At 39.9% G+C, this 17,021-nt stretch overlaps 1 protein-coding gene across 4 annotated transcripts in view; it reads right to left on the bottom strand.

The window, feature by feature from the left end:
• Heg1 (heart development protein with EGF like domains 1) overlaps nucleotides 1-17,021 on the bottom strand; it is a 75,278-nt gene that overhangs the window by 17,217 nt on the left and 41,040 nt on the right. For 3 of the 4 annotated variants that reach the window (XM_015486854.2, XM_048794131.1, XM_048794129.1), the window contains 6 exons: nucleotides 15,198-15,301; nucleotides 12,337-12,395; nucleotides 11,923-12,083; nucleotides 8,093-8,227; nucleotides 2,558-2,600; nucleotides 2,151-2,188 (listed from right to left, as the gene is read on the bottom strand). In XM_015486854.2, the coding sequence (XP_015342340.1) occupies nucleotides 2,151-2,188; nucleotides 2,558-2,600; nucleotides 8,093-8,227; nucleotides 11,923-12,083; nucleotides 12,337-12,395; nucleotides 15,198-15,301 (540 nt within the window). Of the gene's footprint in view, nucleotides 1-2,150; nucleotides 2,189-2,557; nucleotides 2,601-8,092; nucleotides 8,228-8,586; nucleotides 8,593-11,861; nucleotides 12,084-12,336; nucleotides 12,396-15,197; nucleotides 15,302-17,021 lie in introns of all 4 variants that reach the window. The other variant, XM_048794130.1, reaches the window with a different exon arrangement.

Here is a 17,021-nt window from a genome sequence, read left to right as displayed (position 1 = left end):
TGATCTCTAGGGGTGGGGAAAGCAGAAATACCACTTAGTACACTAGAAAGTAAACACAGGCAATACTGCATCCCAGGAACCACCTTTTAAAGCACAGATATTCTCTTTGTGCTTTAAAAAAGAGAAATATTTGGACCCCAGGTGAGACACTAGCTTATTTTATTTTTCTGGTGCTGGGAATCAAAACTAAGGCCTTAGCATGTTCTCTACCACTGAGCCATAACCTCAGCCCCCAAAATGATTTTTAGAAAGAATACCTATTATTACCAGACTGTTTTCATGGTCATCCCCTTATAAGTTAAAGCACTGACACAAGAATCTTGACTACTTTCTAATTTTTTAAAGATCTAAAAAATGATAACATTTCTTGCCTTACTACACTGAGTATTCTGAACATCATTTGCTGTAGGGATGACTCGGGTGTGTCATAATGAACTTCTGTGTTTATATGGTGTTATGCACCTCAGCATCCTTAGTCACCACTAAAGAGCATGGGGTTATTCACACTGCACCCAGCAGCCTCGGGTTGCTACTTCTGTTGAACTGAACACTAATTCTGTGAGTTCCTCTCTCTGTCTATTCCTATGACTCTAAATATATTTGTTTCTAGAAGGGATGCCTCAGTCCTTCTCGCAGGTTTCCTATTGTAAATTCTTGCTAGTTGCAGTCAGGATAAATCAAATGACCAAAGTCATCAGTAATCCTAAATGCAGTTCTAAGTCTCTAGACTGACTGAGCTACAGTGACTCCACGCTGGAATCAAAGAGAGTTTATGTCAGTTTTGTACCCAATATTGAATCTGTTTTATTTTATTTCTATTCTTTACTTATACTCAAATTTTAATAATAAAATTTGCTAACAGAAAAGCTTTATAAATAAAGAAAATGCCATTGAGGACATAAAAGATAAAGTATAACATTAGGAAATGGAAACTGAGTCTTTATACCCAATAAATAAAATTATGTCCACTATTAGACATATGTCTACTATTAAACAAGACAACTTAGAATAATATGCCATTTGAACTTTTATCTATAGAATGAGGGATAAAGCTACGTAAAATGAAATCTTGATTGTTATTATTCTTGGTATATCTATCCTATATCTCAGAATTTCTTTATTGATTCTGAAGATAATTTAAATTTGTAATGTCTTGATACCTATAAGAAAATGTCAGTGAACGTGATTTTAAATGACTCATAAAAGAGCTGAATTAGGGCTGGGGCTCTAACTCAGTGTCAGAGTGCTAGCACGTGTGAGGCACTGGGATCAATCCTTAGCACTACATAAAAATAAACAAATAAAATAAAGGAATGCTGTCTATACACAACTATCAAAAAATTAAAAAAAAAAAAGAACTGAATGAGGTGTGCAGTGCACCATGCTCCCAGTCCCTACCAGCATTCTCACTGCTCTGTGTTCCATTTTCTACTTCAAGATGCAGGCTTCAGCTTAAAGCAGATGACTCCCAAGTTGGTCTCTAGCACTGACCCCCAAATGGCACTATACTGGAAGTCTCCAAACCACTCCCATGTTCTCCTCTGTCCATTCTCTCCTCCTTTCTGCAGTCCAAGGTACTCTTCTCAATCAAGCTGCTTTCCTGTTCTAAGACTCTTGCCAGATCACCAGTTACTGATTAGGAGAGTCTAACTCCTCAGCCTGGTGATCAAACCCCAACAATTCTTTCTGCATTTCTGTATATATACTATAGCAATATCCACTTAAAAACTGTCCCCAGAATACCTTAGGCCTATGGTTGCCCCTGAGACCTTTAAGTGGTTTCCTCTGTCAAGAATGTCCTTCTTCCCTCATATCTGCCATTCTTTCCAATCCTCCCTCCAATTCCATCCCCTCTAAGAAACACTCTGGGGGTCCTTGCATTCTCTTCTAGGCATGGTCTCTGCCTCCCACCTCATGCCTGATTTATCACACTAACACTCCCATAGTTGGGGCTATTTAAGAATATTTATCTTCCCTCTCTGTCTTCAGCCCTTAGTGAGCACCAGGCAAGTCTTTCCCCATTCCACGCAGCACAGGTCCTAAGAAGATAATGGGTTTAAACTGAGGAAAATGGGACAAGACTGATACCCTATACACTGATACCAGTCCAGGACCCTGCCAAGTGCAATTCTCCACTTTTATATACTTACGGTTTCCACAGTTGAGACCCCCGAGGCCGAATGGGCAACTGGAAGTTCAAGAGAGAAAAAAAGAACAAGAATCAGTTTCAAATCTAAAAAGAAATAATGGAGGTAATTTACTTAAGTAATTTCTTAGGCTGTTTTGGGGTTTTTGTTTTTGCAATACTGTAGGGGACCTATGACCTCCCAAAGCACTCTATCACCTATTTTTTAAAATTCAAGAGTCTTGCTAAGTTGCCCAAACTGTCCTTCAACTTGCAATATTTCTGCCTCAGCTTCCTTAGTAGCTGGGATCACAGGTGTGTGTCACCATTATTAGTTAGAGTAGTTCTTTATTAGGATAGACTTTGTTTTAGAATAGTTTTTATAATAAGATTTGTAACAATTTCATCAGAAAAAAAGAACATGGACCCTACCTCATACAGGTTTCATTTTCAAGCCTATATCCATCCTCACATGCTGAAAGAGAAAAGGAAACCATGAATGTATTTATTTATCTCCCTTCCCCATCTTGAAGTCCACAAGCATATTCCAAACCAGAGTCTGAAAATAGCTTTAAATTTTTACTTATTTATTTATTTATTGCAGTTGCAGATGGACAGCATGCCTTTATTTTATTTGCTTATTTTTGTATGTGGTGCTAAGGATCGAATCCCGTGCCTCACCCACACTAGGCAAGTGCTCTGCCACTGGGCCCCAGCACCCAGCCCTTGCTTTAAATTTTCTATAACCTGACCTAAACACTGCTGCCAGCTCATCTCTTGACATAATCAAGAAACTTTTGCTAATCTCTTTGTGGCTCTGTTTCCCATTTAATAGAAAGAAAATTATAAATAGTTACCTTATAGTTTCATGGACAAGGTACCAAGTGTTTCAGCATAGGCCTGGCACATAGTAATCACTATGTAAATGTTTATAGTTGTAATTATTATCCCCAAAATGCAATTTTTAAAGAAAGTTCTATATACATACAGATAAGGACTGTCTCTGGTAGAATTATCGTTCCATATGCTCAAAGACAAATGTTTCACCTTCTTTGATATAAATCAAATCTTCAACCAGATATTGCCTTATTAGCCCTCTTCCATAAGGAGACAGAAGTGGTGGATTACACTCTCTGGGGCACAGTTGTAATGGGCATCCAGGTTTTCATGAGAGTCTGCGAAGGGGATTCTGTTCATATCTAGATGTGTCCTAACTGGTACCCAAGAACATAACTTTGAACCCTCTGGCAATGCTACTTCCGGAACATGCTTTACTGAAAGGACGGAAGCCCAGTTCAGTTATTCCCTTGGATCAGTGGTTCCCAAATTTATATCATCACAGAATACTTTCAACATTACAATAACTCAACAGAACACCACAAGCTACAATGCATGCTTGAATGAAAGCAGACAATGAAAAATGGCCTCATAGACAAATTCCTTGATACAAAGAATGATAAAAATTTAATTCATGATTAATGTACAATAGACACTGCATAAAAATGCACAGATAAAAAGGTACAGAGCTGCCAGTCGCCATCCCTGAACAGATAGCAGACATGCACTAATGGTGAGTTGTGAATGCAGCAGTGTGTGTGGCTGGAAGTGAGATGAAGGAGGGAGGAGAACGGGTCTCTCACAGATTCCCTAGTATCCTCTATTCTAGAATTGTGCCTGATAGTGTTAACTGTGTAATATGTTTAATATTCTTTCTTCTTATACATTTACAATGTTAGAAGCTAAATCTATTTTACTGTTATAAACTATCTTTGAACATATTACTGGAGTTTCATGGAACATATTCTGGAAAACAGTGTTCTAAATTAATCTGTAACTTAAGAGTGCAGATCACTAAAGAGCTGTGAACCTGGATTACACTGTTTGGGCCCCACAGAATCACTTTTCCTGAGATACTTACTCTCGTATTGAGGGACATATACATATGCATGCATGTGTGCATGTGCACACACACACACATACATATATATTTAAATAAGAAACCGCTATAGGAAAGTCATATAGCATTTACTACAGGATGATGTAGACCATGTTGCCACAATACCACTCAGTAACCTCTTGCTATGGATGCCCAGAGAAATTTCTCTCTGGCCCTACTGCCTAGAAAGATGGATATTTTCCCAGTTGCTCTCTGAATGACTGAGTTTTATTTTATGGATCCTAATTATTTTCTAAGTCATGTTCCTATTTTTACTTTAGTATCCAGGAAGCTCAGAACTTAAATGAGAGGCTTATTTTAGCAAACTTACAGGGCCTTATGGTTTATTTTTCTGCATATTCACTTTCCTTCCAGCCCCAACAAAGTATTTAATTTTCCCTTCAACCTAATTTATCTTTTTTAAGTATTTTAGAATTTTGTTTCATCATATGATTTTCCATTAAGTGCTTCAATTCCTTTATGCAACAAGGTAGAGTATAATCATCTTACAATCCGTTAAACCTTTGAGTTTTCTGCTGCCTTTACTAGAATGGGGCCTTCTCTTCGGAACAAGCAAGTACTCTTGCATATCCCAGACTGACACAGAAAGCATCGTGCCCTGATGATCCTCTTCTCAATGCATCAATCTGCATCATGTTACATCAGAGATGTGAAAGTGAGGGAACCACCCAGGTGTGACCTATGGCTCACACTACAGGGCAGCTACACAAGGACTGCTCACTTCTTCTACCTCAGCAGTCTGTTGTATTCTGAACACCACTTCCTGGAAACGTTTTTACATCACATCTACCTACCCAATCCTTGTCTGCTGGGTGGGAACTTTCTACTCTTTGGCTGTCATCCAGTCATGTATAAGGTCCATCTGTTGTCCTGACTGAGAGTTAATGGGTTAGGCTATCTTCATTTAGCTTCAGAAGTAGCCTATTTCCCTGAAGTAATGACATTTCTCCATTTCAAAAGGAGTCATTCAGTCATTCATCAAAGAGTGAGTGCTAGCTATGCTACTGTGTGCTTGGTATGCTAGGGTCTTAGGGGAAACCTTGTCAGTAAGGCACTCCCATGTTCCTTAGGACTCAGTTTCTCATTGCACACACCCCAGATGGACTCACCACAGAGCACTAAGATGAAAAGAATGTGATTAGAACTTGCATATGTGCTCAACTGGGCTTTTCCTATTGCTATGGCAAACAAGCAAATTCAAGCATTATGGACTTAAATAAATGGTGGGGTCTTAATAACTCTTTTGTTCCCTTGTTAGAACCTAAGTCAGGATGTTCCACTCTTTTCCTACCATGTTTGCTACCCTATTGTCCATGTGCTTACTCAACAGACATTTGTTGAACCCTCCCACATACTAGGCCCTATTCTAGAATATGGTTCTGGTTTTCAAGGAACTTGTAATCTGGTCAGATACAAATGGTTCCTTAGAATTTCCCATGCATGATGAAAGGAAGCTAAGAAACCTATAGGAGGGATATCTATTTTTTTTATATACCTTTATTTTATTTATTTATTTTTATGTGGTGCTGAGGATCGAGCCCAGAGCCTCTCGCATGTGCTAGGCAAGCACTCTACTGCTGAGCCCCAGCCCTAGCCCCGGGACATCTATTTTTAATTTTATATTTATTTTTAATTTAATATGTAGCTCTGAAAGACTAGTAAAGATGTTTTATGTGAGACATTAAGAAGTGTGCATGGTGCTTGGGATGTGGCTCAAGTGGTTGTGCGCTCACCTGGCACGTGTGAGGCACTGGGTTTGATCCTTAGCACCACATAAAAATATTGTGTCCACCTAAAACTAAAAAATAAACATAAAAAAAGAAGTATGCATGTGTACATGTGCATACAACAGAGAACAATACAACTTACTAATATACAGCCCGCATTTCAGTGATTAGAAAAAACATACACATACCCCTACCCTCCACTTACACAGACGACTGACCAGATCTGAGGCATCCGAAAGAGTTATCATTTAAAATATGCCTGTGCTCCAGCACTGATGGCCAGAAGATGTCACTGCTAATCTATCAGAACCTAGCTGACAGGAAGTTCTAATCCAAGAAGTTCTAGATCCATTCACCAGAGGCCTCATAGCCACAGGTACTGCTGAGAAGAGGCTTCACACGGCCTTAGCAAGAGTCTAAAAGTTATTCAAGATTTCCTTATGTTGCTTCTCAGGTCATCACTTGGTAAACATAAGGTTGTTGGTGCCTGTATCATTACATTTGGTAAATCTCTAACAGCTCTGCTATTGCTAATGCTAGCCTGTGACACAATTATAAAATTGCTGACTTGGCAGCAAAGAAAAATGGCTCAGGACAGCCAAAAGCAAGGGTGGTAGGCAAGATTGTTCTTGAAGCACCACTCACAGGGGCTATCTCCCCTACATGCCAAAGCTGCTGCCCAACTTGTATCCCTTCCTGCCATCTGCATACCCCAGCACACATGGACTTTAAACTGGGCTTAACTCCCAATTTTTAAAAGGGGCAAGGCACATTCGCATTAAGCCAGATAAGAGGGAATTACAAAGCATTATCTCTTTGTAGCTAAGCAGCAGTCTGGCACAACACTGAGAAAGGTTGTGTCCCAGTCATGCATCAAGACTGCTGTGTAATTCAGAGATGTGGCCTTCCTCTTCAAAATCTATCACAGGTCCTACCTGGAGAACTGATGATGTATACTTCGGAACTCTATCAAAACACAACAAGGGCAGAGAGTCTGGAGCTCAGGAGGAGAGTACAGCCCCGAAATATATTTTTATATTCTTCTGATGGAACAAGCCCTCTAACAGGAAGTCCTGACAGAAATAAGGGGCATTTCGCCTTGCCCCAGTATGTGATTTTTACTCAGATCCCAATATATCTGTCACCATCAAGGTGCTGACTGAACAGGAAATCTATGCCATCCACATTCTAATGGAAGGCAATATTTAGAACTACATGAAAAACTAGCTTTTATACTGGCAATTTTTCTAATGATCACAAATTAATAACAGTCTTTTATGTAAGGGTATACAGTGCTCTGGACATGAATTTATTTTATTTTAAAGTAATATTCTTAGATTATAGTCATTGAGCAGTTTTTATTCTAAACTGAATAAATTTAATCCTCACCTAAAAGGTTAGTAGAATTAGACTTTTGCTCTCAAACACTTCATAAAACCTTTAAAACTATAACTCATTAATTCAACAACAAGGGGCTGGGGTTGTGGCTCAGCAGTAGAGTGCTCACCTAGTACATGCAAGGCCCTGGGTTTGATCCTCAGCACCACATAAAAATAAATAAAATAAAGGTATTGTGTCCAATTACAACTAAAAAATATTTTTGAAAAATTCAACAACAACTTGGGCAAAATACAAGAGGGAATCCTGATAGCTAAAAAATACCTCTATATACACTGCCTTCTTTAATTCCTAGAATATCTAAAGAAGTACCATTACACACATTTCATGGGAGAGGAAACTGAGGTTCAGAGAAATGAAGTGACTTATCCAAGATGAAACTCGAACAGTGAGGCCAAGTAGGGTGCTGACTCAGGTCTTTTGGGTCTTAGTTGAGTACACTGTCTACTGAGCCACAAATGTCCCTAAAAGACACAGACCTGACTCCATGCTTGTATTTCCACTTTAAGAGATTAGCAGGCAACCAATAAAAATTAGAACAATAATTTTTCTAACTACCTCTAAGTGGGGGAAAAAATTGTAAAGGCATTGCTATCACAGGCATTCCATTCTTTTTTCTTTTCTTTTGAATCAATTGACTAGACCAACGTGCACCAGTGGGAAATAATGCTATTATTCCAAGGAGATAAAGTATTCAATCCAGCTATGAGCAAAATAACAAAAAACAGTCACCCCCAGTTAAGAGGAGTCACATCCAGAGCAGAGGGAAAGGGAAGGAGGGAGAAAGGGAGGGGGAGAGGGAGAGGGGAAGAGAGAGAGCGCTCCTGTACTGGGCAGAGAAAAGCATCTTCTTGTCCCCAGAAACACCAGCAAACCTGTTGCTACCTCGGCAGGAGTGATCCATCTTGTTGAACTGAAAATAGCCTGACTTGCACTGGCATAGTGCAATACCATCCAGATCAGTACAGATGGAGGTCTCTTTGTCACATTCTGGACTCTTCCGTTTGCACAAGCTGCCCGCTAGAATGAGAAAAACAAGACAGTGAAACAAAACAAAACTTCAAACTGTAAGATGCATGAACTTGCTATTCACAGAATCTGAGAATTTCCCAAAGAGTCTCTACAGAGTAACATTCCTCTAGATGTTCACTCTGCAATGCCTTCTGCAGTTCCTTCCCTGTATCAGTCCCAGACCTATTTACTAAATGGTCACAAGTGTTCCCCACTGAGAACACCCACACAGAGAAACCAAACTGGAAAGAAATAGAGTGCTGCCCCTCTTCTGTCACCTATTGCAAATGTGATTCCACTGTGGTGTCCTTCACACTAAAGGACAGAGTGGGACAGTGGGAGGATTAGAATAAACCCAGAAATGTGACCACGCTCTTAGGTAGCTTAGAGACTTGGACCAAAAACAACTAGTGCTGGTCAGACCTGCCTTAAGTGTATCTCAATTCTGTTTATCTGTATGACCTAGAAGGCCCCAGCACATTCCTCATGATAGAGTAGCTTGCTGCCCTGAAAATAAATTAACCAACAGAGACCTACAAAGACAGGCACAAACAAAACTCAGCTTGCCCAGGGCTAGAGCACAGTTATGTTTATCTGGCTGTTCCCTTTACTACAGCAATGGTTTCTTGGGCCTTATTCACTTCTGGGGTCTTTGGATCCTTGTGCAGAGAATGCTAGGTACATATATGCCAAAGGTGCTGTCATTCCATTAGTCTCTTTGCTGAAAGAAGCAGGGGCAGGCAGGGAAGGAGCCCATCTTTCAGGCTGCTTCCACATTTATTCTAAGGCCGTACTCATTTCATGGATGACAAAGAATCATTTCATTACTATCAAAAGGCATTCACTATTGATTGGTCCATGGTCCTCTATGAGGCTGTATATAGCAGACACAATAAGGGTGCATTTTACCATCTAAGATAAGCCCAGCAAAAAAGGCATGTGTAAATGGGAGTACAGAAGCAGTATGACAAAAATATGAAACCAATTGGATAGTGAATGTACAGGGCCAGGTAAGATAGATATGTGTTTTTGCTGTTGTTGGGAGGCAAGAACAAGGTCAAATGGGAAGAGAGCTGCAATGGGAAGGACAATGTGTATATATGCTGTGAGGAGTGTCTGCCAATTTTCCAGGTATGTTCTCCCCTCCTCTACCTTAAAGAAGATCCCAACTTATTCAGAAACCAGATACCAGTTGTTAATTATAGCAAAACTGCCCCTTGGCCAGGCAGGTTCTAGATATGGGAGTTGACACTAGGGCTCAACAACCCACACAGGACATCCAGCATCTACCCATTTTGTAAGTCTTAGGGCACAGCCTAGATACAGTGAGGTAGGTTTCAGACATAACTTTAGTTCTCATTGCTGAGTTTCCTGCCTTTATCAGTGGAAGTTGGCATGCTAAATCAGAACTCTGTTTGTAATGTGATGGAATTTCCTTTGTTTATTGTAAAATTTTTGCATTTAATGGAAAAAATTTTAAATGGAAAATCTCATCAGGCAAAGAGTGCAAAGCTGGTACCAATGAGGTACTAAACTTCAACAATCCACTATCTGAATTCTTTGGATACTTTGCCAATCCAATAGCCTTAATAAAAAGAAATATCTCCAGGTTAGACAGTTTTGTCCAGGCTGTAGTAGCCTTGTCTAGTAGCCAGCATGAATTGCCTGGCCTGATCAGATATTTTCTGGGAGCCAATGTCATGTTTTCCTTCCATCCTGCCCACTGATCCAGTGCTGAAGCCATCATTCCCTGCACAGAAGCAGATTCATATGAAAGAGGGAAAGCAGTCTGCCTCTGCAATGGAGACTGCTTTCCTAAAAATTCTCAAAGATTCTATTATAAATCCATCCAACAGAACCACAAATAGTCTCATTTTCACTGAAAGCCTGGTGATGTGATTTTTCTTCATTCACAATTCCCATGGTCTTTCCTGGGTATAACATCTGCTAAAACAGACAATGGACACTTAAAGTAAATCTACGACTGAGACATTCCATGGGGGATTTCCAAGGTCTCTAAATCTCTGGAGATCATGAGAACTGCATTTCTCTGAAAGGCAGGGAAGTAGACATTTTGTGAATCAAAGGGTGAAAACCCTCTTTTCCAATGGGAATGTCCAGAATACACAGTGCTGCCCACATGCTGGAAACATCCAGATGTCAGAATCGCACAGCTCCTGGTAGTCAAGTTCACCTCTTCTGCACTTTCCTGTTAGCAAGTGACCAAGTTGGGTTTGTTGGCAAAATCTGGAGAAGTCCTTGGAGGAAAAAACAGGGAAGTGATCCCACTTCCAGACAATATGCATAACTGTCTTTGTTCTCAAGTAGTGGGAAAGGAGAAATACAGAATGAATGCCTCAGCAAAGAAGCAAGGACGACAGGCACCCTCCCATAAGCCATATCCAAGCAGTCTACAGAATGGGGGTCAGAGAGAAGGTGGGGCTGCTGTGAACTCTTAGAAATTCAAATATCTGGCCACCTGATTTGCAAGACACAAATGCATTTACTGGTGAAAAAATAGTAACATTGTACAATGCTGACCACACATATAAGTTTCTCCAAAAATATTTAGTGAAATGAAAGGGACCTACCTCATTGGGAAGGAAAAATTGGTACCCTTGAATCTTTAGCATGAAAAACAAAAAAGTAAAACCAAAGTCCCAAATTTCCAGCACTATATAATGGGGCATAAACTTTTCAACTAACTCCGTAGTTGGTAGTCCCTTTGACTCCAAAAAGTTTAGTCCTTTCCCCTACTCCAAATTAATAACTAACTAGCCCTTAAATAGGCCAACCTCCAGTGCTTATCCCAGAACAAAAGGATAACTATTCAGCTCCCAACCTCCACAATACAGAGGCCTACATGGGAAAGCAGTTACAAAACCCTGACCCATTGGGAGTGTCCCAGATTGACCAGCAGATAGAGTGCCAAAATTTGATACCTTCAATTTATGTCCAACATCTGGATACCAGATGGGGAGATTTTGACTAGATTCTACATCCTTTGCCAGACTAAGCTGTGTGGTAAAATGAGCTAACCAGAGTCCACTTTGATCACTTATGATGTGCCAAGTGGGACTAGTCCCCTTGGCGAAGAAGCACTTTTTATTCCACACAGATTTCCCAACCCAGAGGTAAAACTCCCCCTTCAAGACCCAAATTTGCCTTCTGAACTTGTCTCTAAACTCTTTCTTCATTTGCCTTACCCTATATGCACTGCAGAAGCTTCTCGTAAAACAGACAAAGCAAGAACAAGAAAAGGAAAACTCTCATCATTATTGGTACCATGGGGAGCATTTGGCCCTACATCCTACCAGTCTTGTTATATGTTTATAATTTATTAAAAAAAAACAACCCACACACCCATAGGTAATAATGCACATCTTTTTTTACTTTATAGTTATCATTATGAAGGTTTTGGGGTCACTGACAAGCACATATACTTCATGTGTGAGTTTCTGTCTCCTCAGGGAACAAAGAGTTTTTCTTTGTAGCATCAGTTTCTATGTTCCTTCTCCTCACACCCTAATATTGTACAGAAGAAAAAGTAGGGGCCACATGCCAAAGACCAGGTGCCCTCAAAGCTGTGTGCCCACAAGCTGTGTGCGAGTGTGCGCCTATTCGGGATTTGAACCCAGAATACCTTCAGGTCTGTGCCTGACTACATGGGCAGAGTCCTCTTAGAGGACCTCTACTTCTCTTACCTCTAAAGATCCGCCTCTGAGATCCCAAGAGCTGGCAAACCTCAGCAGAGGACCTGCAGGAGTTGACACATTTCTGGATCCCGTCGGCCAAGTCAAACAGCGTCACATTGGAAGTCAGGGAAAAGGTGGTTTGCAGTGAGACCACCACTGCACTGGATTCCCTGTGGGCACAGTTTTTGAGTCTTTAATTGACCCAAAATGACCTAAAATTATATGTGGGCCCCAGGGCTTTTGGAAAGTAGGTATCATAGCCATTTTCCAGTGAGGGAACAGGAGAACATAAAGTCCCATTTGTCTTGGGTCACCTAGGGGCTTGGTCAAAATAGAGTCCAGTTTTGTTGCCATCACCCGTCTTATAATAGCCTCCCTTTTTTCACAGACTGGATCATAAGCAAATATAATTCAGTTTCTTACCTAGATGCATGAACTGTGGATCGGATATAACCAGGTAACGTTGAAAAACACACATTTAACTGCAAAGAAGAACAGTTTGTCATTAACTGTGATTTAGACAAAAGCTTTGGACCAAGAGCCAATTTCCTATTTTTAGGATAAAACAGGCATTTTCCAGCCATCAAGTGATCAGCAGGCAGCTTTACACAGAAATGGTGTCCTTTATTTGTTCCCCTCTTAAATGCTTTTCTGTTGTTCCCCAAGTACAAAGGGAGAGAGGCAAATAGTAAATCAGTGGGGAAATCTTGGCAGGAAATGATGTTCAGAACAGCACCCTTGGATGCAAAACATCTTCAAAGGAGCAGATTTCTTCTAACACCCAAGGTTTCAAAAAACTTAGAGGCAACTGTTTATTTGGACTCTGCATAGTGAACAGGCTCCTTTCAGCTTCCCCAGGTCTGATGGGTCCTATATCAGACCCCTCCTAATATACAATGAGTTGACCTAACTCAAAGATAGGTCTTCTTTAAAAAGGCTCTCCATGGGAAATTACATTATGTGGGTCAAGAGCTCTTTTGCTGAGAGCAAATTAAGAGCCACTCTCCCTGTGTTTGCCTAGTGCCCTCAGAGCATAGAAAATCTCTCTACATCATAAAGTATCAGTATCGTGTATACTTCCTTGCTGCCCTCTGTATTAGGGGCTATAGATTCCTTTTATGGAGCAGGGGGTCTCAATATCTTGCTCTATGTGTAGCCATCAGTCTTCAAGCCAGTGTCTCAGAGCCATCTCACTGGTTAGATGATGGACTCAAGGGGCTGGGGTTGTGGCTCAGTGGTAGAGCACTTGCCTAGCATGCGTGAGGCACTGGGTTCAATCCCCAACACCACATAAAAATAAACAAATAAAATAAAGGTATTGTGTCCATCTACAAGTAAAAAAAATATTTTTAAAAAAGAAGATGGAGTCAAGTTTGGAGTATTATCAAATGACTTTTGCCTTTGTTTGACATTTCTTTATATAGTCTTATAGCAATGATTTGTTATTTCTGTTTTATTATTAAGTTTTCTCCCAGGTATTATTTGACAGAATGGCACCTTAGCAAAGACCAAACAAGTGGCTTCCCCAGCTGCTGTTTAATTCTTGGGGGCAGGTGTGTCACATCACTAATAAATTACACTACAATGCTGGGCAGATAAGTCATTGAGTTCTGTGTAATGTAAAGAACCACACTCCTACACAGGGTTCTAAACCCCTGTACTACCTTAGAAGGAAATATCTACCTATAGCACAATCAGGAGGCAGCAGTGATGGAGTGACAAGGTATAGGGTTAGCAGACATAAAATCAGGCTGTGTAGCAAAGAGGCCATGCCTTTGCAAGATAATTTCTAAGCCCTTGGACTGTTCTGTCTACTATAAATGTCTCTGGAGAGTGATACTGGCTAAATAGTATCGTTATATTGTGTGCAAGTACGAATATGTGACAACAAATCCCACTATTATGGACAACTATAATGTACCAACTTAAAAAGGAAGAAAAAAATATAAAAATGTTTTTGTTTACCGGGGGGTCCTTGGCCATATCAAGGAGTCTAACACTATGATATATGATGAGGGCTTTAGGTGACATGGTATTAGCTAAGCCTCTAGAGGTGCCAGAGACTGAGGTCAGCCCAAATAAAGGCTGCAGATACCTAGGCTCAGGTGAGCTTCCTGATTGACAATATACTGCCCATGACTCCATAGGGACAGGACAACTAGAAATAGCATCTGGAGCCCTCGTGGACTCTGCCCCATGACTGTTTTTAACGTGCAACCTTTCACTGCAATCTTTACCACAACAGTGAGGATAATAGCTTCTAGTAAATTACTGAAATTAAGGTGGTCTTAGGGATTCCTGAACTTGCAATTGCTCTCAGTAGTGAGATTAGCTCATGAACTGTTCCCCAAATTTATACCTATTCTGTGTGAACTCAGGCAATGTCATTAACTTCCAGAGCCTCCCAGTTTTCTATCTTCAAAGGTTTTGACAATACCTCTAAAAAGAATAAAGTATCTGGCATATTTTATCTACTCCTGTTATGGAGTAGATGCTCAATAGATAAGATATGGAATTGGAATCTGCATTTTATACAAATAAAATCCATAGTCCTATAGATACATAATTCTTAGCTAATATACTGTCTCTCACCCATGGAGAACAAGTACAAATGAAACTAGATACCAATTAATTTCTAACCTATTATAATGGCAAATTTCAATTTTCTGAACATCAGATCTTTGACTTGTGTAGGAGTTGAAAACTAAACATATTGTGAGTTTCATTTTCATCTCTTCTTTCTTCTTCATTTTTTCCTTATAAAAAGCAGGCAAAGAGGAAAAGAAGCAGAATCAAAGATCCCTAAATATCTATACAGTGAATTTTCAAGCCTTAGATAACCAGGATTAATAGGTCTTTGGCATTCCCTTGAGTAGAAAAAGTGTCATTATCCAAAAACTCTCAAACATAGGAGGAAAGTCATACCATATGTAAACAGCAGATAAGGCACAAGGATTTTCTGGGTTTTGGCTCTTCACCAACAGCCCTTTGGTGCTGTCACTTCTGTCTATGACTAAGTTTGCACATGGAAAAAAAACACTATGGCAGATAAGGACTGCACATGAAGATGCATTTTTAAAAACACTTCTACCAGGCATCACTAGTTCTCAACACCTCTCTTCTGTTTCTAAGAGGCTTTCTGCTTTACCATGAAGTTTCCCTTCCCAATATAAAAGAAGAGGCCCGGGAGAAATACAGGTGACCCCAGGCAGTCCCCAATTCTCAATGAAATATGTTGGAGAAAACAAAGGATTTGCAATGAATAGTCCTTTCAAGAAACTTACTGTTTTGGTGATCTCATTTTCAACTTCATGTAGGTCTGAATGTTTTTCCATGGTAGTATTAAGAAATGTTTTCTTTAATTTAAACTCTGTCACGAAGGTTCTAACTGCAAATAAAAATGTTACCTGTTAGACCACATAACAGATCAATCTATGCAAGACTTTGTGTTTGTAAATCTCTAGGGTAACCACCTTTACACCACCCTCACCCCAGGACAATCTGTGTGCATTTCTTTCTCTGTGAGGATGGAAACTACTCTTGCCTCTAGTTCCTCTCTAGCAAAGCGAACATCTACTGGGCTGAACTGAGGCTTAGACCAAGTAAACCTTTAAGTGGGTGACTGTAAGGAGCCTTTTACACATGTACAAGTGCTGCTGAGAGAAGGAGCCTTCTTAATATTCCTCTGATGGCTTCCCACATAATATATGCTCAATAAAGCTGTGACCAAGAAAAATAAGCTGGTCTAAACAACATAATCATAGAAGGGAGGGAGAGAGTATGGTACTAGACCCTAAAATTGCTCTTCAAGCCTCATAAGATGAGATCAAGGAAAGTTCTTGTTCTCCAAGCTCTTTAACCAATTTAACTTCAATTGACTTCAAGGGGGTACTTTGGTTTCTTCTCATTAAAGCCACTCTCATCCAACCCCCATTCTTCTTGTTCAGAGGAAATGTCTGTTTTATCATTGATAAAAGAGGTTTCCAGAAGTCAGGTAACTTCCAAAGAAAGATCATCCAGCTCCCAAGGGCCAAAATTAGCATTATATTCATGTGTGTCCATCTTCAAAGTTCTTCTTTCCCCACTATATCCTCTGCACCCTCAGGCATCTGATATTCTAAGGACAACCAAGGAGCTATAGAGCAGGGGGCCAAATATTTGTAGTAGGCATGTACTCCAGGAGGCTTGCTGGACTCCAAGATTATATAACAAAAACTATGTTAAAGACACTGTTGGGTTCAGAAATGAAAAAAGTAGCCCCATTTTCAAGGCCCATTTCACTCATAACATAACATTAGTTAACACCAATTTGTGCTGATTGGGCCTGAGGGGAATGAGACTTACAAATGGGCAGACAACCAAAAATGAGTACAAGCTGCTTTATATCTGGTTCTTATCTTCCATTACATTAAATTCTTATCTTTCCCTCTGGAAAGGAAAAAATAATAATAATAACCCAAAACAGAGAAGCCCATGAAGCTGCTCTTTCATGGAAAACTTGCATGGTGAATTAAGAGAAAAACCCACAAATGAGCCAGGGAAAACATTTAACATCTTATACTTAACTGTCTAAAGCCCATAATCCTTATTTAACATCTTTTTGCTTGTTCTACAGTTCAGTGAAGCCAGCTGCTTAGGACTCTTTCTGAGCAGCAGGGAGCTCTTTGAAAACATTCTTGGCCAAATGAAAGCATTTCACCATGCTCTAATTTGCATGTTTCTCTGATGTTTATGAACAATGAAGCTAAATGACTTGAAAAAAGGGAAAGATGATTGTTAACACAATAGAACTGTTCTCCTCCTGATCTGTGCTACCTGTGGGACTCTGTATACAAGCTTCCAGAACAATCTTTCTACTCCTTCATCTTTACCTCTCACCTCTCACCCAGACTCTCTGTTCAGAAATACATATAGCTAAATGTTAGGTACTAGAAGTTTTCTGAATTATGACAGTCAATGTGGCCCCTGCTTTCAGTGTGAATAAGAAGATGAATCAAATCCTATTTCTTTCCAGGGATTTTTCTAAAAGACATTTACACGTCATACCTATAGTTTTATCATTTAACTTTAAGACAAATTTTTCTTCAAATTTAAATTTAACTTGTTCA

The sequence above is a fragment of the Marmota marmota genome, unplaced genomic scaffold, assembly GCF_001458135.2.
Source record: "Marmota marmota marmota unplaced genomic scaffold, marMar, whole genome shotgun sequence".
Classification (NCBI taxonomy): domain Eukaryota; kingdom Metazoa; phylum Chordata; class Mammalia; order Rodentia; family Sciuridae; genus Marmota; species Marmota marmota.
Note: the sequence above shows the minus strand (reverse complement) of the source record. Positions and strands in the feature narration are given on the sequence as shown.